Genomic DNA, 27,896 nt, shown 5'->3' with positions numbered 1-27,896 from the left:
ATGCTTGGTAACTTCGGGGACGGGGGAGCGGCCAGGAACCGCAGGCTCCCTTCCCGCTCGAAGTTCCTGGATGCTTTCAGCACGTGGACCTACGCAAGCCGCCGCTCCGCGCCTCCCGGCCCCACAGCACGCTCTGGCCTCCCTCTGCACGCACGCGCCCCTGCGCCCCCGCGCCCCTTTGCACGCCCGGCCCCGCGCACTACCTCCCCCGCCGCGCGCGCTCTCGCCCCGCGCGCCCCCCGCCCCGCCCCGCCCCGCGCGCCCCCGCCCCGCCCCGCGCGCCCCCGCCCCGCGCGCTCTCGCCGCGCCCGCGCCCCCGCCCCGCCCCGCCCCGCGCGCCCCCGCCCCGCCCCGCGCGCCCCCGCCCCGCCCCGCGCGCCCCCGCCCCGCCCGCGCGCCCCGCCCCGCGCGCCCCCGCCCCGCCCGCGCGCCCCCGCCCCGCCCCGCGCTCTCTCGCCGCGCCCGCGCCCCGCCCCGCGCGCCCCCGCCCCGCCCCGCGCGCCCCGCCCCGCCCCGCCCCGCGCGCCCCGCCCCGCGCGCCCCCGCCCCGCCCGCGCGCCCCCGCCCCGCCCGCGCGCCCCCCGCCCCGCCCCGCGCGCTCTCGCCGCGCCCGCGCCCCCCGCCCCGCGCGCTCTCGCCGCGCCCGCGCCCCCGCCCCGCCCCGCCCGCGCGCCCCCGCCCCGCCCCGCGCGCTCTCGCCGCGCCCGCGCCCCCGCCCCGCGCGCCCCGCCCCGCCCCGCGCGCCCCGCCCCGCGCGCCCCCGCCCCGCCCGCGCGCCCCCGCCCCGCCCCGCGCGCTCTCGCCGCGCCCGCGCCCCGCCCCGCGCGCGCCCCCGCCCCGCCCCGCGCGCCCCGCCCCGCCCCGCGCGCCCCGCCCCGCCCCGCGCGCCCCCGCCCCGCCCGCGCGCCCCCGCCCCGCCCCGCGCGCTCTCGCCGCGCCCGCGCCCCCGCCCCGCGGGCTCTCGCCGCGCCCGCGCCCCCGCCCCGCCCCGCCCCGCCCGCGCGCCCCGCCCCGCCCCGCGCGCTCTCGCCGCGCCCGCGCCCCCGGCGCCGTTTGCGGCGAGCTCTCCCCCCTCCCTCCCACTGCCCCGTCCTCTCCCCTTCGCAGTTCCCCGGCGCAGCCCCAGCGTCCCGGATCCCGGCTCGGGGCCGCGCCCGCTGCGATCTGCGTGGCGCGCCGAGCTTAGGGGACCGGCGGGTGTCAGCGGCGGGATGAGCCTGCGCCCGTTCTCCCGCAGGGCGCCCCTCTCGAGAGCCTGCAGTGCGCGGTCCCGGGATGGCCTGCCGGGTCCGGGACGTTCAACCGCGCCCCTGCCGGGCCCGTCCTCGGAGCGGGGCCCGGCCCCGCGGGGCCGCCGGGCGCGGAGGCCGCCCTGGCTGGCGCTGCGCTGGCCGGCCCTGAGGAGACTGTGGGCCTCCGGAAGAGGCACAGGCACGTGGGGCGCCGGGGAGCCCGGGAAACGCGGGTTAGGCCGGCGGCCGGGGGTTTGTCAGTGTCAGCGACCGACCTGGCGTCCAGCCCTCCCGCCCCCTCCCGCCCCCAGAACCCGGCCCCAGAACCCGGCCCCAGCATCTCACGCATCAGCCGGGCGCCAGTGGCTCACGCCTGTCCTAGCTACTGAGGAGGCTGAGATCTGAGGATCGCGGTTCAAAGCCAGTCCGGGCAGGAAAGACTGTGAGACTCATCACCAAGAAACCACCAGAAAACCGGAAGCGGCGCTGTGGTTCAAATGGTAGAGCGCCCGCCTTGAGCTGAAGACGTCAGGGACAGCGCCCAGGCCCAGAGCTCAAGCCCCAGGACACACACAAACACACACACACACACACACACACACACACACACTAATGTGGCATTAATTAGTTGCACCAGGAGGTTCAGGTGTACATACAATATATCTTAAAGTCATAGTGTGTGTCCTGGGGCTTGGCACTGCCCTTTAGCTTTTTTGCTCAAGGCTGGTGCTTTACCACTTGAGCCACAGCTCCACTTCCGGCTTTTTGGTGGTTGAAAGTCTCCAGGACTTTCTGCCAGGCTGGCTTCCAGCTTCCACCTTCAGATCTTAGCCTCCTGAGTAGCCACCTGCCTTGGCAAGGGCTGATTTCCTAATCTGGAAGATGTTCTAGAACACAGCTTCCAGCCCGCCTTTGCAAAACCATCAGGGTGCAGGCTGGAGCTTCCCGTTTACCTGTGAGGGCAATTGTGAATTAAATAGCTCTTCCTACCACTTCCCCCTTTTATTAGCAGAGACCTCGGAATCCCAAGCGTTGGTCCCGCTTCAGTCCCAGCAGCCGCCGCAGAGCACCGTAGAACAGAGCCAACCCGTCCAGCAGGGGTGAGATGCTTTATGTAAGAACATTGGGTCTTTGGGAGGGAGGAGTCTTTGCAGAACTGACTTGGACGGCAGCTTGTGAAACAGCTCCTCTGGCGTGTGCCCGTGTGGGCAGGAGGCTGATGTGGGTCTGTAATGGATTGCACTAGGCTTGGGATTTATGGGCTAGAGGATGGATGCCTGGTACTTCCAGCTGCAGAGTGACAGCCACACTCCGGGAAACCGAGTTTCGTAGGAGGCTGTTTCTGATACCGTTGGTTGAGCTTAGTAACGAATGAACCGTGCAGTTTTCTGGACATTTTCTCAATGTACTTTCATTAAAAGCCTGATGGTTGCCTCTTCTTAAATAAATTGGAAGGGCAGCCGGGCCCTGGTGGCTCACGCTTGTAATCCTAGTTACTCAGGAGGCTGAGATCTGAGCATCACCGTTCAAAGCCAACCCAGGTAAGAAATTCGGCAAGACTTACCTCCAATGGACCCCCAGAAAACCGGAAGTGGAGCTGTGGCGCAAAGTGGTAGAGTGTTAGCTTTGATGGAAGAGTTCAGGGACAGTGTTCAAGACGCATAACCGACCAGAAAACAAAACAAAAAAAAATGGAAAGGGCTAAAATTTTGAAGAAAAGTGCAATACAGAAAATACTTTTGTAGCAGAGTTAAAGGGAAACAAATGGGCATTTCTGAGTTGATGGTGCTTCAAATGTACATATGCTTTCGATTTTATCTTTTGACAACTCTACAAAACAGTATTATTTCTGTTTCAAAGATAAGGTCCAGACAGATTACTCAACCAGCTCAAGGCTGGACAGCCCCAGAGTTAGGATATATACCTAGGTCTTTGACACTAAAATGATTTCACTCTAGCTGGGCTCTGGTACCTCATGCCTGTAATCCTAGCTACTCAGGAGGGTGAGATCCGAGGATTGTGGCTTGAGGTCAGCCTAGGTAGGAACGTCTGTGAGACTTACCTGTAATAAACTACTAAAAAATTGAAAGTGGATCTGCTGTAGTTCAAGTGATAGAGTGCTAACCTTTAGCTCAGAGACAGCAGTCAGGCCTTGAGTTCAAGCCGCAGGACTGGCACAAAAAGAAAAAAAATTCACTCTACCAGATTACGTCAAAGGCTTATTTCTTCTTGCTTTCCATTTTAGTCCTCTTCTGTAACATTTTGTTTCAAGGGACAGACTATACTGATGTCTTTTACATAACTTAGTTACAATGCTATGATTTAAGAAGATTTCTAGAAAATGTGGAAGAAACAGCTCCAGATTTAAAGGGCTTGCCTCCAGGCAGTAGCATAGGGTGGAAGGGATAGGCACAGGTACCTTGCATTTCATTATGTTTCTATGTGTTGGTACTGCTATTCCTTCCTTCCTTCCTCCCTCCCTCCCTCCCTCCCTTCCTTCCTTCCTTCCTCCCTTCCTCCCTCCTTTCCTCCCTCCTTCCCTTCCTTCCTTCCTTCCTTCCTTTCCTTTTCTTCCTTCCTCCTTTCCTCCTTCCTTCTTTCTCTCCTTCCCTGTCTCCTTTCCTTCCTTTGTTCCTTCCCTCATTTCTTCCTTATTCTATGTGTGTGTGCTGATCCTGGGGCTTGAACGCAGGGCCGAGGTACTGTCCCTGGACTTTAGTGCTCAAGGGTAGCACTCTGCCACCTGAGCCATGGTTCCATTTCTGTCTTTTTGGTGATGAATTGGAGATAAGAATCTCACAGACTTCCATGCCTGGTCTGGCTTTGAACTGTAATCTTCAGCTATCAGCCTCCTTAGTAGCTAAGATTACTGGTGTAAGTAGCCAGTGCCCAGCCTTCTTTCTTTCCTTTTTTAACCAATGTGCAACCATCATTTTGATAAATATTGTAAGGGAGTAATTAACAAATTACAACCAGAGAGAGAGAGAGACAGAGAGAGACAGAGAGACAGAGACAGGGAGAGAGAGGCAGGAGGTGGAGAAAGAGGTGCTTTCTAAATAACTATATTCCAAAGAAATAAAGTAGGAATTATTACAATTTGAAATGCATATGTTTATGGAAACCGTGTGTGTATTCCAAGGAGAGGGGTAAAGGGAAATGTTTAAAGGCAAAATGAGGATTATAGAAATCATTTTGGGACTATGATCTTTAGCCACAGGATTAGTAATAAAGGTGTTCAAGAACCAATAAGAAATGGAGCTCTAGCCACAGGTGCAGAGTCCTTGGAGAAGTATTCTCTGTGCCAGGTTTCAAGATCCTTGTGTGAAGTTGTGCTCTTAAGGGGTTATTATAGTAGACCTTGTTACACGCCATCTGTCTACCAAAAGTCCTCCCTTCTGGCCCTCCCTCTGGCTTCATCTCCTCGGGTTGACATCAGCAACTCCATTTTGAATGTGGCAACTTTTGCACAACTCATTAGCATTTTCGAAACAACTGGCAGAAAATCAGGAAGCGGCACTCACTTGATATAAAGTAAATACAGGCTTTATATGCTCCGCCAATGTCCAATCTCAAGAATCATAAATCTGAAGTCATCTGTAGCACAGATTTTCCAAGAGTTGTGAGTGTTATTATTAATGATATGATTACTAAATCCCTTAGAGAGAAGCCCATAATTACCTTGGAGTCTGCAGTCAACCAGAAGAGGGTGGAGTTGAAGTCAGCACCGAAGCCTGAGAGTGAAGGCAAGTTAGAAAAGCAAGCAGATGAGGTAGGTGTAGCAAGAATTAGATGGAGTGTTGTTTTTTTTTTTTTTTGGGTCCGGTCATGGGGCCTGAACTCTGGACCTGGGCTTTGTCTCTCAGCTCTTCAGCTCAAGGCTAGTGCTCTACCACTTGAGCCACAGCACCACTTCTGGATTTTTTCTTTTTGCTTATGTGGTGCTGAGGAATCGAACCCAGGGCCTCATGCATGCAAGGCAAGTGCTCTACCACTGAGCCACCTTCCCCACCTTAGATGGAGTGTTTTAACCTCTTGGTGACTTCTCTACTTATTTGGACGGTGTCTAAAAAAATATCCACACTGACTTAGGATATTGGTTGGGTAGCATGTATTTAAGTTCTTTAAAATGTGCTAATTGATACATTGTAACATATATACACAAGTGTGTGTGTGTGTGTGTGTGTGTGTGTGACTGTGAAACCATTGCCACAGTCATTATAATGAATAATAATGAGCATCTCTCTCTAGTATAAAAGTTACTGGGGCTTAAACTCAGGGCCTGAACACTGTCCCTGAGCTTTTTCACTCAAGGTTGGAGCTCTACCCACTTGAGCCACAGTTCCACTTCCACCTTTTTGGAAGTTCAATGGAGATAAGAGTCTTACAGACTTTCCTGTCCAGGCTGGCTTTGAACTATGATCCTCAGATCTCCTGTGTAGCTAGGATTACAGGCCTGAGCTACTAGTGCCCAGCTGAAACAAGACTCTTAATCTCTTTAATGAGTTAATAATTTGAAAAGTCATAGGTTTTTATTTCTTACTATATGATAGAAGAGGAAGGTGTACAATTGGTTTGACAGACCAGTTTTTTTTTTAATGATTTTAGAGATGTCAATTATTACAACTTTATTATCCAACCAGTGAATTACCAAATTGAATAACTGATAAGAATTTCAGGTTCTCCTTAACGTATATTTTCACAGAATACAGGAACAATTTCTAGCATGCTTCAGGACCATGTGTTCAAATTATATTTCCAAAAGACAGATTTGTGCTAGAGCACAGAGCAAGTTAGAAACCCTCATGAATATATATGCATATATAAAGTATATATATAGTTATAAATAAATAAATATATATATATATTTTTGTCGATTGTGGGGCTTGAATTCTGGGCCTGGGCGCTGTCCCTCAGCTCTTCAGCTCGAGGTGAGCGCTCTCCTGCTTGAGCCACAGCGCCACTTCTGGCTTTCTGGTGGTTAATTGGAGATAAGAGTTTCACAGACTTCCTTGCCCAGGATGGCTTTGAACCCTGATTCTCAGATCTCAGCCTCCTGAGTAACTGGGATTATAGGGAAGAGCCACCAGTACCTGGCCATTCATGAATATTTATAAAGCTTCCATACTGTAGCACAGAGCAAGGTTACTGTTTCTGTGAATGTTTTCAATTTAACACTTTGAGGTAGATTTTTTTTTTTTTTAACAAGTGGTATGCTGCACAGAGTTACTGTTGCCTCTGTAACTGGATCGCCATTGCCCTTGATACTTTAGAAGCCTCCTTTACAAAATGTTTATGACGACTTGCATTTCCTTCCTTCCTTCCTTCCTTCTTTGCTTCTTTTGTCAGTCGTGGAGTTTGAACTCTGGGCCTGGGCGCTGTCACTCAGCTCTTCAGCTCAAGGTTAGCGCTCTATCACTTGAGCTACAGCACCACTTCCAGCATTTTCTCTTTATGTGGTGCTGAGGAATCGAACCCAGGGCCTCATGCATGCAAGGCAAGCACTCTACCTCTGAGCCACCTTCCCAGCATGACTTGCATTTTAAAGGGTGGGCTCTGGTAACCTTATAAGAAAAAGGCAGGCCTGTAGAATTCAGCAATTACTCCCAAAACTGAAGAGAACAGAGTAAGATGTTTTATTTTTGAGTGTGTATGCCATGTGCTGGGGCTTGAACTCTGGGCCTTGTGCTTTCACTTGGCTTTTTTTTGCTCAAGGCTGGTGAGCCACAACTCTTATTTCTGGCTTTTTGCTGGTTAATTGGAGATAAGAATCTCTTAGTCTTTTCTGTCCATGCTGGCTTTGAAGTTTGATCCTTAGACCTCAGCTTCCTCAATAACTAGAACTGCAGGTGTGACCCGCCAGCTCCAGGACAGAGTAAGGATTTTATTTAATACTGAAACGAGTGGGGCACCGGTGGCTCAAGCCTATAATCTTACTCAAGAGGCTGAGATCTGAGGATCTCCGTTCAAAGGCAGCCTGGGCAGGAACCTCTGTGAGACTCTTACCTCCAGTAAACCACCAGAAAAATGGGGAGTGGCGCTGTGGCTCAAGTGGTAGAGCACTAGCCTTGAGCTGAAGAGCTAAAGGAGAGTGCCCAGGCCCAGAGTTCAAGCCCCACGACTGATGAAAGAAAGAAAGAAGGAAAGAAAGAAAGAAAGAAAGAAAGAAAGAAAGAAAGAAGGAGTGTGTAGCATTGCTTCTTGGTAGTATAGCTTCTTGAAGTATAGCAGAGATGTGAAAGGGTTTTCTTATTCTTGCTCTCAAGGTCTTCCCAGATTGTTAAGAAGCATCATCAGCTCAATTTTTCAGACCAATAATGCACACTGTTTAACTTGGTTTTCTCTATTTTAGACCCTGATAGCAAAACCTGCCTTGCATGAACTATTGTTTCTCATGTTCTGTGCTCATTTGAACCTCACTGCATGACAGGCTTGTTTGTTTCACCTTTCTTTTTGTTCTCCCAGGTCATCTGGGTGGACCCTTTGCATCAGTTAAGTCCTATTCTCTGCATATACCCTTTAAAATACCCAGAATTAGCTGGGCGCTGGTGGCCCAGGCCTGTCATCCTAGCTACTCAGGAGGCTGAGATCTGAGGATCACAGTTCAAAGCCAGGAACCTCAGCAGAAAAGTCTGTGAGATTCTTATCTCCAGTTGACCACCAAAAAGTTGAAAGTAGAACTGTGGCTCAAATGGTAGAGCACTAGCTTTACAAAAGCTTAGGGAGAGTTCACAGGCCCTGAGTTCAAGGCCCAGGCCTGGCACCCACACAAAATAAAAAAGTGTTATTTATTGCTTTATATAATTCATGAAATGCTGCCAAGAGCAAAGATGAAATAAATGCCTCTTGAGCTCCTAGCATGTGAGGAACACCAGCTTTTATCCTAAAATCAGGCCTTGGAGATAGCTGAACACAGATAGAGGCCCACCCCCAGCCCGCCTACATTCTGTCTTTTCCTTTCTATTCCCTGTAACCATCTGTCATTTCCAAATTCATCCCCTGATTCACTGTGTGTCAGCTATGACTGCCTCATTTCTGTTTGTCTGTTTCCTTCCTCAGGGCCTTGTTCTTTGTAGATCATCAGGTCTGCTCTTTCCTGGGTTTTCAAATCCAGCCCATGTATGATTCCATAGATTAGATACCTCTCCAAAGTCATCTGTGGGCAGCCCTGACTTGTGGTGTGGTTGTATTAGGTGCTAAGAAGTAGTTAAGGGGCCGGGCGCTGGTGGCTCACGCCTGTAATCCTAGCTACTCAGGAGGCTGAGATCTGAGGATCGTGGTTCAAAGCCAGCCCGGGCAGGAGAGACCGTGAGACTCCTATCTCCAATAAACTACCAGAAAAACCGGAAGTGGCGCTGTAGCTCAAGTGGTAGAGCGCTCGCCTTGAGCTGAAGAGCTGAGGGACAGTGCCCAGGCCCAGAGTTCAAGCCCCACGACCGACAAAAAAAAAAAAAGAAGTAGTTAAGGTTAAATGAGGTCATGAGGGTGGGACTCCTAGCCGATAAGGTTAGAGGGAAGAGACCTCCTGGAATTCTTTCATTCTCTCTATCTTTACTCCCACCCTGTGAAGAAACTCAGAAATCACAAGTCCAACTGGCACTGGTGGCTCACGCCTGTAATCCTAGCTACTCAGGAGGCTGAGATCTGAGGATCATGGTTCAAAGCCGGCCTGGGCAAGAAAGTCTGTGAGACTCTTTTTTTTTTTTTGGTCCGGTCATGGGGCCTGAACTCTGGGCCTGGGCGCTGTCCCTCAGCTCTTCAGCTCAAGGCTAGTGCTTTACCACTTGAGCCACATCGCCACTTCCAGCTTTTTTCTTTTTGCTTATGTGGTGCTGAGGAATCGAACCCAGGGCCTCTCCATGCAAGGCAAGCGCTCTACCACTGAGCCACCTTCCCAGCCCCACTGTGAGACCCTTATCTCCAATAAACCACCAGAAATCCAGCAGTGTTGCTGTGGCTCAAGTGGTAGAGCGCTAGCCTTGAGTTGAAGAGCTGAGGGACAGTGCCCAGGCCCAGAGTTCAAGCCCCAGGACGGACCAAAAAAGAAAAGAAAAGAAATCACATGTACACACAGTCAGATGGTGGCCACCTACATGTTTAATGTCTATCAAGTCAGCTCATAGTCAGTGAGGTTTGGGTCACGTTGGCCAGAGCAGACAAATACATGAATTTTTGGTGGGGTTCCCCTTGACCTCTCTAAGGGCTGACCCCTCATCAGTGGACTCCTGATCTTCACTTCTCCTGTGTTCTTTGCCAGGACTCCTTTGTTGCTGATTAATCTTTTTTTTTTTTTTTTTTTTTCCATATTCCATGTCTCCCTCCTTGCTAGAGCCTCAACACCAGAGTTTACCTGTGCTGTTTTCTTCCCTGCCTAGGTCATGCCCTCCCCAGACCCCAGGAACCCCTTTGTTTTGTTGTACTCAGACTTGAGACCCCACCCCCCACCCCCAAAGATCACCAGACACCAAGATCAATGTGAACAGCAAAAGAGTCGTTTATTACAAGCTCGAGCCTGGTCCTCCGCGCACCAGGTAACTGGTGACGCTAAGAGGCCCGGAGCCCAGAGTTAGAGCACTTTCTATACACTTTTTAGGGAGGGCAGGGACTTTGCATACATCATAGCATCTGTAACACATCACTACACATCTCGGGAAAGTCATTAAACAATTCTATAGTATAATTGGTGCACCACCAAGCGGGAAAGGACCGGAACAGGTTGTTGGTTAGATCCAAGGGCTGACGTACTTTAAACTGGCTCGAACCACAGGGGAGTGTCGAGGAGACAGGTGCTGAACTGCAGGGTTCCTTTCTCAAACAGCCACCACCTGTGGTCTGACTACTGGGTCGCCAGCACCTGCCTGCGGTTTTGCCCAGGATTGTTTATGTCCTTAGTCGCCCGGGAATTGCTTTTTTCTGTTCGCATTCCCAGGTTGGACTCATGGTCAGCTGCGTAACTCATACCTCTCAGTATGGTTACTAGCTTAAAGACGGAGCCACTCAAGCACCAGGCTCTTCAGTTTTCCTTCCTTATACATCTCCTCATGACCAGACCAGTGTCCTGTCTCCTGTCTAGACGGCGTCAGAAAGGCCTGGGCCTCGGTCGCAGCCTGGCCTCTTTTCTTCTCCCACAGCCTTGTCGATTGATGTTTGATGTTCTCTTTCTCAGTCTTCCTTTGGCTACATAAAATATTCCCACTGAATCATCTGTAACAGCCTCCTGGTGGAATGATCCAGATAATTTTCTTCTTGTCTCTGAGATCTCATCCTAGATCCTACTTCTTGGAGGAGGTCTCTTCTGACCACAGGGCCCAAACTTAACATGGTAACCCTCTCCTGCCTGGACCCTACCCTGTTAGTGTGAGTATAGAACTCTCCCCCCCCACCCCCACTTAACCTAGTATCACTGGCGTGACTTAAGAGTCAGGACGAAGCCGGGCGCTGGTGGCTCACGCCTGTAATCCTAGCTACTCAGGAGGCTGAGATCTGAGGATCACAGTTCAAAGCCAGCCCAGGCAGGAGAGACCATGAGACTCTTTTTTTTTTTTTTTTTTGGTCAGTCGTGGGGCCTGAACTCTGGGCCTGGGTGCTGTCCGTCAGATCTTCAGCTGAAAGCTAGTACTCTACCACTTGAGCCTCAGCCCCACTCCCAGCTTTTTCTGCTTATGTGGTGCTGAGGAATCGAACCCAGGGCCTCATGCATGAAAGGCAAGCGCTCTACCACTGAGACACCTTCCCAGCCCTCCATGAGACTCTTATCTCCAATAAACTACTAGAAAACCGGAAGTGGTGCAGTGGCTCAAGCAGTAGAGCACCCGCCTTGAGCTGAAGAGCAGGGACAGCACCCAGGCCCAAAGTTCAAGCCCCACTACCAACAACAAAAAAAAAGAGTCAGGACGACTCACTCTAGGAAGCTGGGCAGCCATGGCCTCTGTAGACGGGAACTGGTATCTAGGTTCTTGCCAGTGTCCTTGACCCCTTGACTAGCCACCTCTCCTTTGGGCTGCTTTGGGACCGATGGCCTCACAATCTTCTCTATCAGACAGTTTCCTTCATGGGGTTTAGGGAAGGGAGGCCCAGCTTATTTTATCCCGGGAAGTAAACTATCTCTTCCTTTGTTTTATACATCCAAATCCAAGGGAAGGACTCTGATTGGCCCAGCTTGGAGTGGGGCGCAGTGATTGGCCAAGTCTGTAGCATCTCCACTGGAATCATAAGGATAGAGGTTATTCAAAAGAAAATGAAAAGGGTTATTTTCAGGAAAATCTACATCATATACCATGGCTACTGTCCAACAATTCTATCTCAGACTTTCCCCAATCAAGCAACATAACACCAATCATATACCTGTGTCTTTTCCTTTAATATTATGAAGCCATTTTGCTTATTGATTAACTGTCTCCTTTCAACCTGAGGGCAGAGAACTTGTCATCCTTATATGCCGCTATATTCCCGGTGGTTAAAACAGCCAGTGCTTGATAAATACTTGTCACCTGCGTGGGGGGAGAGGGAGAATAAAGCCATCATATATTCACTTTAAAGACTTAGAAACTAAATAATCACGGTTTCAGATCAATATAGAGGTGTGATATATTCCATGAGGGCATGTAATAATCTTTGGACATTGAACTTGTGTGTGTTAATATTTGAGAGTCCCGGTTTCATTCCTGAGCTGTCTCTGTCAGGGCCACAGCTAGAAGCAGAGTTGCTAGGTGATGTTCTCCCGTCTTTCCACATCTGATCCACTGACTGACCAGGGACTCACTCAGTACATCTTGGAAGTGGTCTGGGAGCTTCACTGTTTTTTTTTGTTTTTTCTTGTGGCAGTTGTGGGTCTTGAACTCATGGCCTGGGTGCTGTCCCTCAGCTCTTCAGCTCAAGGCAAATGCTCTACCACTTGAGCCACAGCACCACTTCCTGTTTTCTGGTGGTTTATTGGAGATAAGAGTCTCATGGACTTTCCTGTCCAGGCTGGCTTTGAAGCTCAGATCTCAGCCTCCTCTGAGTAGCTAAGATTACAGGCCTGAGCCACCAGCCCCTAGCTTGTGTGTGTGTGTGTGTGTGTGTGTGTGTGAGACCTGGGGCTTGAACTCCAGGCCTAGGTATTGTCTCTGAGCTTTTGTGCGCAAGGCTAGTTCTCTACCATTTGAGCTACAGCTCCACTTCTGGCTTTTTTTTGGGTGTTAATTGGAAATAAGAGTCTTATGGACTTACTTCCCTGCCCTGGCTGGCTTTGAACTGACCCTTGAGTAGATAGGATTACCAGCAGCCGCTCCCAAGGGTTGAAAGGTAACGCTATTTTTTGGTGACCTTTCTCCTGTTTCTTTGCCACCTGCAAATTCTAACCACTTCCCTGCACCGTGCCTGTTAGGTTTATTAATGCTTTCATAGTCTATTATTACCCATGGAGGCCTCTGAGAGACAAGTTCTTCCTAGTGGGTGCTGGGTCTGGGAGAAGGGCCCGAGCCGGGTTGTCAGCCTGTGGAAAGGAAATGAGCAGCAGATGGATGGGGAGGTTTTGAAGTAACAGCTTCTTCTAAAAGGAGAGGAAAAAGTTTTTTTTTTTTGCCAGTCATGGGGCCTGAACTCTGGGTCTGGGCTCTGTCCCTCAGCTCTTTAGCTCAAGGCTAGCGCTCTACCACTGGAGCCACAGTGCCACTTCTGGCTTTTTCTGTTTATGTGGTGCTGAGGAATCGAACCCAGGGCCTCATGCTTGCAAGGCAAGCACTCTACCACTGAGCCATCTTCCCAGCCCAGAAAAAGTTTTTTTTTTTTAAAAAGCCTTACCCTGAGATGGAAGCCTGGCGTTGGTATTGGAGGTCTGTGAGTGAGGTTCCCATGGTCCATGGAAGACTGGGGGGATGGGAAAGGGGAAGGTGACTGTGTGCCACCTGGTGAGTGCTTAGAACTCTGGCACCCAGGCCACAGACCAGACCACTCTAAACTTGTCAGCGTTCTGTGGGTGATCTCAGTGTGTAATCAAGGCTGTTGGCCTGTGCTCACTGTAACCAATTTATGGGGAGAAATTTAGAGTGTGTGACACTGCCACATGTGGCCAAGAGGAACAGATGTGACCGTCCGCCGGCGTGGTAGCTGGGATGAAGGAGAAATGCCACTGGGCAGGAACCCCAGGTTCTGTGATCTGTGCTCAGGAAGAGTGAGATGGAGTTAGGTTTGTTCAAGGATAGCTTGACTGCTTAAGAAAGTTTCCTCTCTGCGCCTTCCCTCTCTTGGCTTGCTCCTTTACCTGTTTGCTGGCCCTCCAGAGCCATTTGCTGTTATCATATTCTGTGTGTGTGCCCTGAGCCTTCATTTATGTTCTGTCCTTACAGTACTTAACGCTTACCACTTGCAGGTTTCAGGGAGTTGCATAGACACTTCTCTCTCTTTGGCCCTACAGCAAAAGAAAATGAAGTCCAATTTTAATTCTGTAATGCCATTTTGCTTTCTGGATTTTGAATCCTGGATTGGGGGGCCCCCTAGTGGATGGTCAGCTACTATTACATTTCGCTTTTAAGGTGGAAAGAGAGTTGCTTGGGTACAGATCTAGTTCTGCCGCGGACTTGGTATGGAAACTTCAGGGTGAAGAAATAATAATGATCTCTCTGGGCTTCAATTCTATCTGTGAAGTGTTGGGGCACAGATAGTTTGTTCTGTGTCCATAGAGAGAAATTACCACAGTGAGTCAGGATATGCAGAACAAGTGCAGGTTTCCTCACAAGCTCCCCTCCAAAAGCAAAGATAAAGCTCGAAGGAATTGCCTAAGCCAGTCATTTAAAGAACCTGGGGCCAGGCACTGCTGGCTCACGCCTGTAATCCTAGCTACTCAGGAGGATGAGATCTGAGGATCATGGTGCAAAGCCAGCCCAGACAGAAAAGTCCCCTTCAGACTCTTATCTCCAATAAACTACTCAGAAAGCTGGAAGTGGTGCTGTGGCTCAAGTGGTAGAGCAGTAACCTTGAGCACAAAGAAGCTCAGAGACAATGCCCAGGCCCTGAGTTCAAGCTGCAGGACCAATCCCACCCCCCCCCCCCAAAGAAAAATTGTCTGGAAATTTGCTCAAGGTAGACAGTGAACTAAGTGATTTGCGGAGTCCCAGAAAGTCTACGGAGTCCCAGAAAGAACAGTGGAAGTCTACAGTGTTTCAGGTGTTGCGGTGGGCAGGACATGCCTGGAACACTGACAGCATGGAAGACAATGAATGACTTTACTCCACAGGGGAGAACAATGCCCACACAGCGGTGCAATCACTGGCTCAGCCACACATCATCATGGAAGGCCAGAAGCACAGGCAGCCTGTGGTTGACACATAGGAGACCAACAGGCCAGTCAGAAATGCAACATGGAAATGTAGGCAATGGGATCGCTATGGGTCTTGAGATGATCACATGTTGTCTGGAAAGTGTACAGGACTGACACACTCAGAGCCAGACAAGGGGACCTTAGTGAGTCAGTTATTATTAGGTAAACACAGGCCTTGTAACCAGATTCCATCTTACCAACTTCTGGGCCTTTGAATGAATTCTCCATGCCACATGGAGATCCACAAAGGTGAAGCCTTACTGGCTTTAGGAGTTGTGCTGTCTAGGCGTATGGATCCATTTCTCTGCCAGATAAAGAATTCAGTGGCAGAGGGGCAGAGAAGTAAAGCAGCACATTTGTTAAAAGCCAAGGTAGGCTGCCGGTTCTCTGTGAAGAGGGGTCTTAGAGCCATTGAAGTCCCTCAAGGAAGTGGCCTACCTGGGAGGAATTGGGCAGTGAGGGCCCACGTGCCTGCTTGGTTTCCTGTTTAGTTTCTGCCACAGGGCACAAGCAGGGATTAAGCCCCATGGTCATGTACTGCTGTGCACAGGTACAGAAGTGCATGTGCTTGGTCATGCCAGGTCATTCACGAGGCATTATCTCCTTACGTAGCATTTTGAACAGAAACCTAGGGCATTGCGGGAAGAGGAGGCGCCATTTTGAGCAGGCGAGTGAGGCACTGTGGGAACAGGAAGCACTACGATGGGTCACATGTTGTCTGCTACTGTCACATCACCAATTCGCCTTCCTTTCCTTCAGGAGTGACAGTCTCTCATTGGTCACTGGCTGACTATTAAGCTATGCTGATCCAAGGAGTCTGGCTTAAAAGTAAAAACAAGGGAAAACACCCAAGTAGATACATTACCTAGTGTGGCACAATTACTGTAAGTGGATAACTTACCAAATAAACAGCAACAACTACCAGCTGGGTGGGGAGCAGGAATCGGAATCCAGAGTAACTACGATATATTCCCTAAAACGTCTGGGTTCCAACAACTTATTATGATATGCGCAGAGAACCAGGAAAACTACCTATACACAAGAAAAAGGGTAACAAGTAGGGACGGTTTTCTAGTGGGCCTAGATGTTGGAGTTAGCAGATACCTATTAAGATAGGTTTAAAGATGTAAATGAGGTAGGCGCTGTGGCTCATGCTTGTCATCCTAGTTACTCAGGAGGCTGAGATCTGAGGATTGTAGTTCGAAGCCAGCCTGGGGAAGGAAAATTCGTGATACTCTTATCTCCAATTAATCCCCAGAAAACTGGAAGTGGCGTTGTGGCTCAAAGTTGTAGAGCACTAGGCTTGAGCATAAAAGCTCAGGGACAGCGCCCATGCCCTGAGTTCAAGCCCCATGACTGACAAAAAAAAAAAAAAAAAAAAGGAAACTGGTTGTGAATTTGGTATAAGGGGCATGGTACAGGGAAGCGAATGGGCATGCGGGGTGGTTGGTAGTCTCCATGGCTGTGGCTTCCTCTTCTCTCCCTGTCTCCCTTCCCTCCCCTCCCCTTCTCTCTCTCCCTGAGATACAGATTATGCTTCAAAGCTAGCCAGGGCAGGTATATTCCTCCCTCTCTCCCTCTCTCCCTCTCTCCCTCCCTCCTTTCCTCCTTCCTGCCTCCCCCCAGCCCACCCCCCAGAAGCACACAGTGAGTTGGTAGAAGTGTTAAGCCATGCTAAAAGACTGCTTTTAGGACAGGGGGAGGAGCCTCCACGGGGTCTCCCAGGGCGATGGCAAGGGCTCAGAGGACATGCTGGGAAGAGGTCTGGACGTCCTTGGAGACAACAGAGCTCCACTGATTTTTTCAGTCTGGAGTTGATTCATAGTCTCTCATAGGTTGGAGGGGCCCAGCCCCTGGTGTGTGGGGGTGCAGAGAAGGGGGGCTCTCTAGGTGGCAGGTGGATCCTTCAGCAGACTGGCAGAGGAATCAGGGGCGGGAAGGGGCAGCAGGATTTGGGGCCCTGGTAGCCCCTGTCAGGCTACGTCTGGGTCAAGCCTGCAACCTTTTGTGCTGAGACAGAGATCTTCACACCACACCGCTGAGCAGCGCCCCCCCCCCCCCAGCTCACCCCACCCCTGCTGTGACTGCGCGAGTCCCTTCCTCTTGCAGTGCCCCTCTGGTGCCCCACACCCGGAAGGCTTACCATGTGGGGGTGAAGAGGTTCAGACCCTCCTCACTGGCACGTGTTGGTGCATCCTGAGCTGAGACACAGTGTGTTGTTGGCTGGCACAGAGCCGTGGCGGCTGCCGCTGTGCAGGGGAAGCGGGAGAGACCGCTCTCCAGCTTGGATCTGGTTCTGTCAAGGGAGGAACCTTAGTGAGATCCAAAAGCTGGGCCGCCACGGCTCCCCGGACAGAGCCGGTGCAGTTCATCCTTATCTCCTCTTCTTCTCCCCCCGCCGCAGGTCAAACCACGACCTAGACCTGGAGACCTGATTGAGATTTTTCGAATTGGCTACGAGCACTGGGCCATCTACGTGGAAGACGACTGTGTGGTCCACCTGGCCCCCCCGAGTAAGAGGGACGCGCCCCGGAAATAGCCACGGGCAAGTTCTTAGCAGAGGAGCCAGGAGCAGAGTTATCACTGTGCTCCCTGCCGCCGAGGCCCTTCCCGGGCCTTGATTTACTCTCTGGGCCGAAGAGCTGGGTCTCTGTTCACCAGTAGCCAGTGAGCGTCTAGCTATGGGAGTGGCACACGTGTACAGTGTCCCCTAAACTCCCTGGCCTTTTAACCACCCTTCAAAAATAAAAACCTAGGGCCTGAAGATGCGACTTCCTGGTAGAGCGCTTGCGTAGCAGGCATGAAGCCCTGGGTTCGATTCCTCAGTACCACATGCACAGAAAAAGCCAGAAGTGGCGCTGTGGCTCAAGTGATACAATGATAGCCTAGAGCAGAAGAAGCCCAGGGATAGTGCCCAGGCCCTGAGTTCAAGCCCCAGGACTGGCCAAAATAAATAAATAAATAATAAATAAATAATCTAGCCAGGCACCTATGCCTCACAACTGTAATCCTAGCTGCTCAGGAGGCTGAGATCTAAGGATTGCAAGTTGAAGCCAGCCTGGCCAGGAAAGTCTGTGAGACTCTTATTTTTAATTAGCCACCTAAAAAAGCCAGAAGTGGACCTGTGATTCAAGTGCTAAGACACTAACTCAGGGACAGTGCCCAGTCCCTGAGCTCAAGTCCCAGAACCAGCACCCCCGCCCCTCTTTCCATTACAAATCAAAGGATTCCGAGCCTTCATGTTTGTACTGACAACTGAACATCCTTTCCATATTTCTGGAGGTCCCATGGGTGGGGTGTGGGCAGTGTTTCCTGGTGTCCTCAAATCTTGCTCGGGCCTTCTTCCTCATCCTGCCCAAAGTGGAAGTCTTTATCCTGCAGGCTGCTTTCCGCCATGCAGGCCCAGTCCTCAGTCCGTTTCTCAAGGCCCAGGTGACAGGAGGCTTGGCCTTGTGGAGAAGAGATGGGAGAGGAGAGGCACGTGGTACTTGGGGGCACAGGATGTCAAGCAATTTAAAATGGCTATCAGGAGCCGCAGCTCCCAGAGCTTGCCCGAGGAGGAGCCGGGCCTGGGAGGATTTCTTTTGAATTTTGTATCCTGGGCAAGTCTTGAGCTTTCGAAGTAGAAAGCCTTTGACCAGAGCTGGTTCACAGATCATCTCTGTGTGCAGTCCTGTTCCGTGACAGCCGGTCTCAGAAGGAAGAGAACAGCACAGTGTGGAAGAGCTTATAATGAGATGCGAGACACCTGTGGGCTCCCTCCCCATCACGCTAAGCCCAGGGGCAAGCCCTTTGCACTCGGAGCTGCTCTTCCAATAATTAGCTCCCTTTTTCCCCAGAAATCTTAAAATCATGGCCCCGTCACTTCAACTAATGTAAAAGACATCAGTATTGTTTGTCTCTCTCTTTTTTTTTTTTTTTGTTGTTGGTCATGGAGCCTGAACTCTGGGCCTGAGAGCTGTCCCTCAGCTCTTCAGCTCAAGGCGAGCGCTCTACCACTTGAGCTACAGTGCCGCTTCTGGTTTTCTGGTGGTTTATTGAAGATAGGAGTCTCAGGGTCTTTTCTGCCTGGTCTGGCTTTGAACCATGATCCTCAGATCTCAGCCTCCTGAGTAGCTAGGATTACAGGAGTGAGCCACCAGCGCCTGGCCTATAGTTTGTCTCTTGAAACAAAATATTACAGAAGAGGACTGAAATGGAAAGTAAGAAGAAATAAGCATTCGATTTAGTCTGAGTGGTGTGTGTGTGTGTGTGTGTGTGTGTGTGTGTGTGTGTGTGTGTGTGCGCGCGCGCGCGCGCGCGCGCTGGCCCTGGGGCTTGAACCTGGGTCCTGTCTCTATACTTTTGTTCAAAGTTAGTATTCTACCACTCATGGAGCCATAGCTCCACTTCTGGCCTTTTTCTTTCTTTCTTTTTTTTTTTTTTGGTGGTTAATTGGAGAAAAGAGTCTTTTCTGCTCTGGCTGGCTTTGCACTGCGATCCTCAGATCTCAGCCTCTAGCTTCCTGAGTGGCTAGGATGACAGGATTACACAGGTGTGGGCTCAGGTGCCAAGCTAACTTCTCATTTTTTTTTTTTTTTTTTTAAAGGGACGACACTCAGAAATCATCTAGTGGTTTCTAAATGACTACCCACCAGGCCTTGGGTCTCTCTTGCTTTTTGTTCTTCAGCTGAAGGAATTGGGGCCCGTAGCATCACTTCGATCTTCAGCAACCGCGCAGTGGTAAAATACAGCCGTCTGGAGGACGTGCTCCATGGCTGCTCCTGGAAGATCAGCAACAAGCTGGACGGGACATACCTGCCCCTCCCTGTGGAGAAGATCATGCAGCGCACCAGAAACATGGTCAACAAGATAGTGCAGTACAGCCTGATGGAAGGGAACTGCGAGCACTTCGTCAACGACCTCAGATACGGCGTGCCCAGGAGCCAGCAGGTGCGGCTCCTGGGGCCAGTCCCTCGTGGTCAAAGCGGGCATCGCTGGGCTGTGCTATCAGGGCTTTCATGTATTGTAGAGTGTGCAGTTTAGGAGGTATCTTTACCTCTCTTCTGGGCTAGGGTGATCTCTTTGGTTAAGTTACTCTATTTCTGAGACTTTTTTTTTTTGTTTTCATTTTTTTTCTTAATTTCCTTTACAAAATAGGAGACTAAAAGTAGACATTTCCTTGTTAAATTGAAAACTAGCAGTCTGGGCTGGGAAGGTGGCTCAGTGGTAGAGCGCTTGCCTTGCATGCGTGAGGCCCTGGGTTTGATTGCTCAACACCACATAAACAGAAAAAAGCAAGAAGTGGTGCTGTGGCTCAAGTGCTAGAGCACTACTAGCCGTGAGCTGAAGAACTGAGGGACAGCGCCCAGGCCCAGAGTTCAGGCTCCATGACCGACCCCCCTCCCCCCCCCAAAAAAAACCCAACAAAAAACAAAAAACCCCTACCAGTCTGTGGGCCACATCTTGGATTTATTACTACTACTATTATATTGTTTTATTTAATTAATTAATTTATTTTTGTCAGTTATGGGGCTTGAACTCTGGGCCTGGGCGCTGTCCATCAGCTCTTTAGCTCAAGGCTCGTGCTCTACCATTTGAGCTACTGCACCACTTCCGGTTTTCTGGTGGTTTATTGGAGATAGGAGTCTCAGAAGGTCTTGCCCGGGCTGGCTTTGAACTGAGATCCTCAGATTTCAGCCTCCTGACTAGCTAGGATTACAGGCGTGAGCTACCAGTGCCCAGAATTATTATTATTTTAAAAGTTGAGTTACTACCAGCATTTAAAAAATATAGAAATGTTACATAAGAAAGATCTGGATTTCTAGCTTTTCCTCATCTAGGCAACTAGCCCTTTGGCCAGCATCCCTGTGTCTGACCCTCTGAAGGGCCAAGCTGTGCCTATAGGTGGTGGGCAGCGGTTGCAGTGCTGTTGGCCGGCTCTGTGCACATTGCCCTCCCCCCCCCCCCCCCCCCCCCCCCCCGCAGTAGGGCAGCAATCAGCTTAATGTGCTAGAGACTTGAAAAGCAAAATATCTGCAACAATTTGAGCTGTTCTTGTTAATAACTATCCTTGCTCAAACTCTACAAGATAAGCAGAGCGAGTGCATATATTTATCTCCTTTTAAATAGGTGGGGAAAAAAAATCTAAGGATTGAAAGTGGATTGTTCTATTGTCCTAGCTTTTGCTCTATGTTTCTTTTCTTCTTTCTTGTCTCCTTCTTTCCTTTCTTCCTTCCTTCCTTCTTCTCTATTTCTCTCTCCTTCCCTCCCTCCCTTCCTCTCTCTCTTTTTTTTTGGGTCTGGTTGTGGGGCCTGAACTCTGGGCCTGGGCACTGTCCCTCAGCTCTTCAGCTCAAGGCTAGCGCTCTACTACTTGAGCCACAGCACCACTTCCGGCTTTTTTTCCTTTTGTGGTGCTGAGGAATCGAACCCAGGGCCTCAGGCATGCAAGGCAAGCGCTCTACCACTGAGCCGCATTCCCAGCCCCCCTTCCTTCGTTCCTTCCTTCGTTCCTTCGTTCCTTCCTTCCTTTTCTTTTGTGCTAGTCCTAGGGCTTGAACTCAGGGCTTGGGCATTGTTCCAGAGCTCTTTTTACTCAAGGCTGGCATTTTACCACTTGAACCACAACTCCACAACTCCACTTCTGGCTTTTTTGTTAGTTAATTGAAGATGAGATTCTGATAGACTTTCCTACCCGGGCTGGTATTGTACCATGATCCTCAGATCTCCACCTCCTGAGTAATTAGGATCACAGATGTGAGCCACTGGTATCTGGCTTCACCTCTGTTTCTTATGTTCTCTAAACAGAGTGGATTCAAACCTGGTTCTTGGTCTCTCTGTTATTCCTCACCTTTAGGGAGCACTGGCAGGTCTTCCCCAGCCTCCCTCTCCCTCCTTGTCTGTCTACATCTTCCCTCTCAGTTCTCTCTCTCCCTCCTCCTCTGTATCTTGCATCCTTGGTGTGCCTGTAGTCCATTCTTGTGAGGCTTTCTGCCAGTGCCAGGGTCGGTGGGCCGTGGTACGAGGGACTTCTCATTTGCTGCACACTTGTACATGAAGAGAAGACCCCAAGGGCACAATGAAAGGCTTCTCAAGACCCCTACCCCCAAAAGTCACGAGCACCAAGCCCAGAGCCAAGCTTGTAGACGAATTCACTGTGCAGTTCCGCTCAGGTGAGTTCCCTTCCAGGCCTCTCAGATTCTCTGTTCATTGGGCCAGGACTTCAGTGGCTGTGGCCCATCCTCTGCGGAGATCAGTTGCTTCTGAGCCCCTTGGAGTTTAGACCCTGTCCTGATGGCTCTGAGGAAGACAGAACCAGAATCTCTGGATGCTTTCCTGGGGGAAGGGAGCCCATCTGCCTTGGGTGTCTTGTCTCTAGCAAGCCTGGCTGCTTGGGGCTCTTGCAGCTCTAGGATTTTGTGGAAATACAGCCTGGCATAGGCTGGCTCCTCTAGGGAAAACCTCCCCGTGGCATAGGTGTAGGAGGGAGGGCAGAAGGCCTAGATGGGGACTGATGGGCTGTGACCCGCTGTGCTTTCAGGTAGAGCACATTCTGATGGAAGGCGCCAAGGCTGCAGGCGTCGTCATTTCGGCTGTTGTGGATGGCATAAAGCCCAAACCGGTAACTGCCCCAGGCCTGCTAACCCCCCAGAGAGGAGGAGCTAGTGACACCAGCAAGGATGCCATGCCTCCTCCTTCCCTCCCCCTGTCTTCCTCTCTCAACCACCCTCATTCAGAAAATCAGGAGCCTCTAGAACAATCTAGAATGTTTCTAACATATGTGATAAGAGATGCATGGACTGGCAGGAGAGGAAGAACTACTGTGTATTGCCCATCCGTTAAGAACCACCCACAGTGCTAAGTACTTCCTATACTTATTTAAGTTTCCTCTCTTTGCAGGAAGGAGCCTTGCTTGCTTCTTAGGCCAACTCTAGTCTGCAGTGCTGGGAAAGCTTCAGGAACATCATGGAGAGCTTCTGTTTAAACATTTCCAATAATGAAGAACTCTTTGCAGAAGTTCTTTCCATTCAGTGAAAATGTCTCCAGTTTCTTTCCATATAACAACCTCGCCCTTTTGGGCCCACAGTGTAGTTTGTGGGAGTGGGGAGGAAGGGATCGCTCTCAGTGCCAACTGTGCTTTAATCGGAGAACTCATTGCCAAGGACTATTTTCTTTCTAAAGTTGTACATTAACTTTCTTCTTCTTCTTCTTTTTTTTTTTGTCAGTCATGGAGCTTGAACTCTGGGCCTGGGCACTGTCCCTGTACTCTTCAGCTCAAGGCTAGTGCTCTACCACTTGAGCCACAGCATCATTTCTGGTTTTCTGGTGATTAATTGGAGATAAGAGTCTCACGGACTTTCCTGCCTGGGTTGGCTTTGAACAGCAATCCTCAGATCTCAGCCTCCTGAGTAGCTAGGATTATAGGTGTGAGCACCCAGCCATTAACTTTATTCTTTATTGCTTAAAAATCTCCAACTTAAAGTATAATTGACGACCCCCCCCTTCTAGTTTTTCTACCTGAGAATTAGCAGAGAATTTGAGATTTTTATTCTGATTCCAGATGGATATTTCAAACATTTACATGTTGACTTCTGCTGTGAATGAACAAGAGGACAGACTCTTTTTTTAAAATGTGTTATCTACTATATTACTTATTAATTTGCTTACTTATTATTAGCATTACAGGGATTTGAACTCGGGGATTTGTGCTTGCTAGGCAAATAGTTCACTACTTAAGCCACCCCATCAACAAGAAAGTGTTTTTTTCCTAGTCCTGAGGTTTGAACTCAGGGTCTGGGTGCTGTCTGATTCACATTCTAGTTCCAATCACTCTATTGTCATTGTTTATTTTGAGCCCACTACTTAAAGACCGGACTTAAAAACCATTTGTAGGGATGGGAGACACATTGAGTGGCCAAAGTGAACTGTGTTGATTCTGAGCCCTTATTAATGTCCTTGAAGCATACGGGTGGAGCTGAGCCTGCAGAGAGCAGAGTATCTGTGGTATGGCTAGGTTATCAATATCCATGCAGAACAGAGCACTGACAGGTAATGTAATAAAAATGTGCAGACTCAAAGCATACAGATCCATGATGAAAATGGAACAGCTATTCAAAACATATTTTTTTCAGTTAGGGGAATTTTCTCACGTGAAGAATTTAAGGCAACCTGTGCCTAGGGAAGGTAAAATGGAGGCCAACTTCTGCCATGACTTTCACATTCTCTACATAAATACACCTTTTCAAATCCTTGCTTTCTTATGGAGTGGGGCAGTCTGTCCTTTCTATTTGGGATGACCATGCATACACCTGACCGAAAGTGTTTACCCACTCCTGATCTTCTCAGAGATACTTGGTCTTCAGTGGAATGACTGGGTAAATGAGAGGCTTAGTAAACCAAACATTTGGACAAATGTTTGTGAACCCAAAGTCAAATATTTGCCTGTTTCACTTGGACATTTCCCTTCCAGTGACATGCGGACTCCTGTGTAGGTTTAATAATTCACTTGACCTGGAAAGAACAGCTTTCCTTAGGATAACCATTAGACAGACAACGAGGCATTTATAATAGAGAAAGAGGACCCTGTTATAGTCATGCTCTAAACTATTTCCATTGTAGGCTATGTAAGATGGTGGTCATCTTTGTGCATAAGTGAAGAAATTAAATGGAGGGGGGGTGAGGGAGAGAGAAATGAAAGGGGGAAGGGAGGGAGATGAGTTAATATTTTAAAATACTGTCTCCATGTAAACATTTTAACATGTAACATCACTGCTAAATACCCTAGATCTTTTGTTGATGGTACATCATCAAAAAAATGATGTTGGTGGTCCTCAGATCTCAGCCTCTTTTTTTTTTTTTTTTTTTGGTCTGTTGTGGGACTTGAACTCTGGGCCTGGACGCTGTCCCTCAGCTCTTCACCTCAAGGCTAGAGCTACACCACTTAAGCCACAGCGCCACTTGTGCTTTTCTAAGTGGTTTATTGGCTATAAGAGTCTATAAGTGGCTTTGAATCTCGATCCTCAGATCTCAGCCTCCTGAGCTACGGGGGTGAGCCACCAGCGCCCGTTTTCATAATGCCTGATGATTTTCTTCTTTCCTCAGCAATAATTTTCTGAGACCAACAGCTTAACTCCCTCCCTCCCCCTTCCTTCCTTCCTTTCTTCCTTCTTCCTCCCTCCCTCCCTTTTACCCTCCCTTTCTCCCTCTTTCTTTATACCACTTTCATTTTTACATTTTGCACTCACTTCTGTAAAATTATTTGTTGCCTAGTAATGTTGTTAGCCATCTTTTCACATATCAGTCCCTGCTGACATTCCTTAACTCAGAGCTCACTAAGGAGGTTGGATTCTAAATCAAACATTTGTCATTCAGCACATTTGTTTTTGTGCTCTTTAACTTGAGATTGTACTTGAGTTATCCCTTTTCCCCATTTTTTTTCCTTTTTTCCTTTTTCTCCTGGGGTTTGAACTCAGGGCCTGGGCACTGTCTCTGAGCCTCTTTATGCTCAAGGCTAATGCTCTACACTTGAGCCACAACACCAATCCCAGCTTTTTCTGAGTTTGTTGGAGACAAAGAGTCTCACGGACTATCTTGCCCAGGCTGGCTTCCATCTGTGCAGGGTTATAATAGCTAAGCAGACAGGCAGGAAACATGGAGGGAGCTTTTACCTGGAGAAAATAGCAAATTCCCTAGGTCTCTGGTCATGGCTGAATAACCACGAACTACATTGATGTGTTTTATGATGTATCTTTGGCCTTAGATTAGCCATTCATGGTTAAGGAGGCAGGAATAGAAAATGTGTAAGGTTCTGAACGAACAGTTCTCTCCAAAGAATTTAAGACTTGGCTGAAGGAGAGGCACTGAGGAAGAGCTGGCTGGGCTGGGTGATTTTAATGGTTTCTGCTCAGGCCTTTGAGATTCCCTTGTTCCTGCCTTTAGCTGGTTTCATCTAGAAGAGTCCAACACACACAAATCTTGTTTGATTGATCAGGAATTGCTTCTCAGCTATCAGGGAGACTTCCTTTCTTCCTGGAGGAAACCCGTAGTGAACCAGTCTATGGTTGGCCTGTGTTCTCAGAAAGAAGATGTCTAGATCTGCTATGGAACACAAGGGTGTTTTACTCACCGTGCACAAAAGGATAAGAGAATCAAGGACATGTTTTTTGGGGCAAGGAAAAAGATTTATTCAGTAAGCCAGCAAGACTAAGAAGATGGTGAACCAGAGCATTAAGCACAAGATTTTAAAGCTCTTTTTTCTTTTGTAAAAATCTTTAGGAGGCTATTATGAAACTAGTATCTGGTAACCTGCTTATTTGCATTCAAACCAAACAGATAAATCTTGTGTATCTGATTTAAATGATGAGCAAGGACTGTGTATCCAGGGAGTCATAGACTTATTTTTTTTTATAACAATATGGATAGAACTGGGGAAATATAGATGAATATATTATTGTGATTATCTTGATTGGTTCATAGGATCCAATATCCCCAATTGACAAAACTCTTCATGCATGATAGCAGTCTGCCAATTGAAGCTTTCTTAACCTCAAAAGGGAAATCCATAAAACTCTGAAAATAATGTATTTCATGATGAATGGCTAGATCAGGGGCAAGGCAAATATGTTCACTCTAAGCAGCGTATGAAGAAAATTCTACAGAATCTCCAAATATACTCTTACAGGATGATAATTAGATATGTTCAGTAAGGCTTCCTATATAAGAAGTCAATATGGTATTTCTATGTATTAGCTATAAACTATCTGAACATCTTTAGAAAAAAATAATTCCATAAGAACCTAACAACTCAGGAATAAAGTCATACAAAAAAAGTGAGACTACAACTTATTGGTAGGAGAGATGAAAGAGGATTTGAAATGTTAGCTTCCTTTATAAATCCCATTGGGTGTTGGTGGCTCATGCCTATAAGCTACTCAGGAGGCTGAGATCTGAGGATCACGGTTCAAAGCCAGCCCAGGCAGGAAAGTCTGTGAGACTCTTATTTCCAAAACACCACCAGAAAATCAGAAGTGGCGCTGTAGCTCAAGCAGTAGAGCACTTGCTTTGAGCTGAAGAGCTAAGGGATCAGGACCGGAGTTTAAGCCCAACTGACCAAAAAAAAAATAAAATAAAAAATTCAGGGACAGTGCCCAGGGCCTGAGTTCAAGCCCCATGATTGACAAGAATATAAATCACGTTGTGAATTAAATGCTATATTCATTGATGTATTTTCCAGACAACTATATTATCTAAGAGATGACCTTCCTGCTTGCTACTTGTGACATGCTATAGGAAGCAGGGGATTCGCCGTGGCCAGCTGTGAATGTGTGCACACACTGTCCTTTCCATATTGAAGCCCAAAGGAGGCTACTGTCTCACTTCAGAAAGAATGGGAAGGAGATGGGAAGGTGGCTTAGTATAGAGTGCTTGCCTTGTGTGCATGAAGTCCTGGGCTCGATTCCTCAGCACCACATAAGCAGAAAAAGCCGGAAGTAGTACTGTGGCTCAAGTGGTAGAGCACTAGCCTTGAGCTGAAGAGCTGAGGGAGAGTGCCCAGGCCCAGAGTTCAGGCTCCAAGACTGACAAAAACAAAACAACACCCCCCAAAAAAACCCCTCGAAAACCTAGGAAGATATTGAGCCATTGGATTGGACTGTCCCAATGGAAAATCAGTAAGTTTCCTTTACATTAAGTCCAGCCGCTCCCAAATGAGGCCTTTGACATCTTCATCCAACACAATTACCAGCAAATACTCTATACCAGATGAGATACAGTGAATGTGGTAACAGAAGGAAAGCTTTCTGTGTCTCCCAGGCTGGCTTTTAACTTCTAGACTCAAATGAACCTCTCATCTTTTTTCTGAACACCTGGCACAAGGACCCATGTCATTTCACTTAGCTAATGTTTGTTTTATGATAGTCTCCCCCCATCCCTGGTTCTGGGGCTTGAGTTCAAGCCCTGTACTCTGTCTTTGAGCTTTTTATGTTCAAGGCCAGCACATACTATTTGAGCTACCTCGACTTCTTGGCTTTATAGTGATTTAATGGAGATGAGTCTGATGAGGGCTGGGAAGGTGGCTCAGTGGTAGAGCATTGCCTTGCATGTCTGAGGCCCTGGGTTCGATTCCTCACCACCACATAAGCAAAAAGAAAAAAGCTGGAAGTGGCGATGTGGCTCAAGTGGTCGAGTGCTAGCCTTGAGCTGAAGAGCTGAGGGACAGCGCCCAGGCCTAGAGTTCAGGCCCCATGACCAGACCCCCCCCCCAAAAAAAAAAAAAAAAAAAATTTGATGAGCTTACCTGCCTGGGCTGATTTTGAACGGCAATCTTCCTATTCAGACTCCTGAGTAGCATGAGTCACATACACCTGGCTTCAGTGTATTTTACATTT

The 27,896-nt window shown here is 49.1% G+C and overlaps 1 protein-coding gene across 1 annotated transcript; it reads left to right on the top strand.

The window, feature by feature from the left end:
- On the top strand, window positions 1-22,694 carry Plaat5 (phospholipase A and acyltransferase 5). The gene is made up of 8 exons (XM_042675801.1): window positions 1-93; window positions 1,238-1,465; window positions 2,160-2,332; window positions 4,893-5,001; window positions 16,934-17,042; window positions 19,199-19,461; window positions 22,052-22,132; window positions 22,411-22,694. Exons 1-8 carry the CDS (start codon window positions 1-3, stop codon window positions 22,432-22,434), a joined length of 1,080 nt encoding a protein of 359 aa, XP_042531735.1. The 3' UTR covers window positions 22,435-22,694.
- The last annotated feature ends 5,202 nt before the right edge of the window (window positions 22,695-27,896 follow it).

This window comes from Dipodomys spectabilis, unplaced genomic scaffold (genome assembly GCF_019054845.1).
Source record: "Dipodomys spectabilis isolate Male_0828 unplaced genomic scaffold, ASM1905484v1 ptg000030l, whole genome shotgun sequence".
Classification (NCBI taxonomy): Eukaryota; Metazoa; Chordata; class Mammalia; order Rodentia; family Heteromyidae; genus Dipodomys; species Dipodomys spectabilis.
The sequence above is the reverse complement of the archived record's forward strand: the minus strand, read 5'-3'. Positions and strand labels throughout refer to the sequence as shown.

Coding starts and splice junctions, on each gene's coding strand:
- Plaat5 (XM_042675801.1), top strand. CDS start 1: ATGCTTGGTAACTTCGGGGACGGGGGAGCGGCCAGGAACCGCAGGCTC. Junction 94..1,237: donor CTTTCAGCACGTGGACCTAC/GCAAGCCGCCGC, acceptor GTTCTCCCGCAG/GGCGCCCCTCTCGAGAGCCT. Junction 5,002..16,933: donor TAGAAAAGCAAGCAGATGAG/GTAGGTGTAGCA, acceptor CCCCCGCCGCAG/GTCAAACCACGACCTAGACC.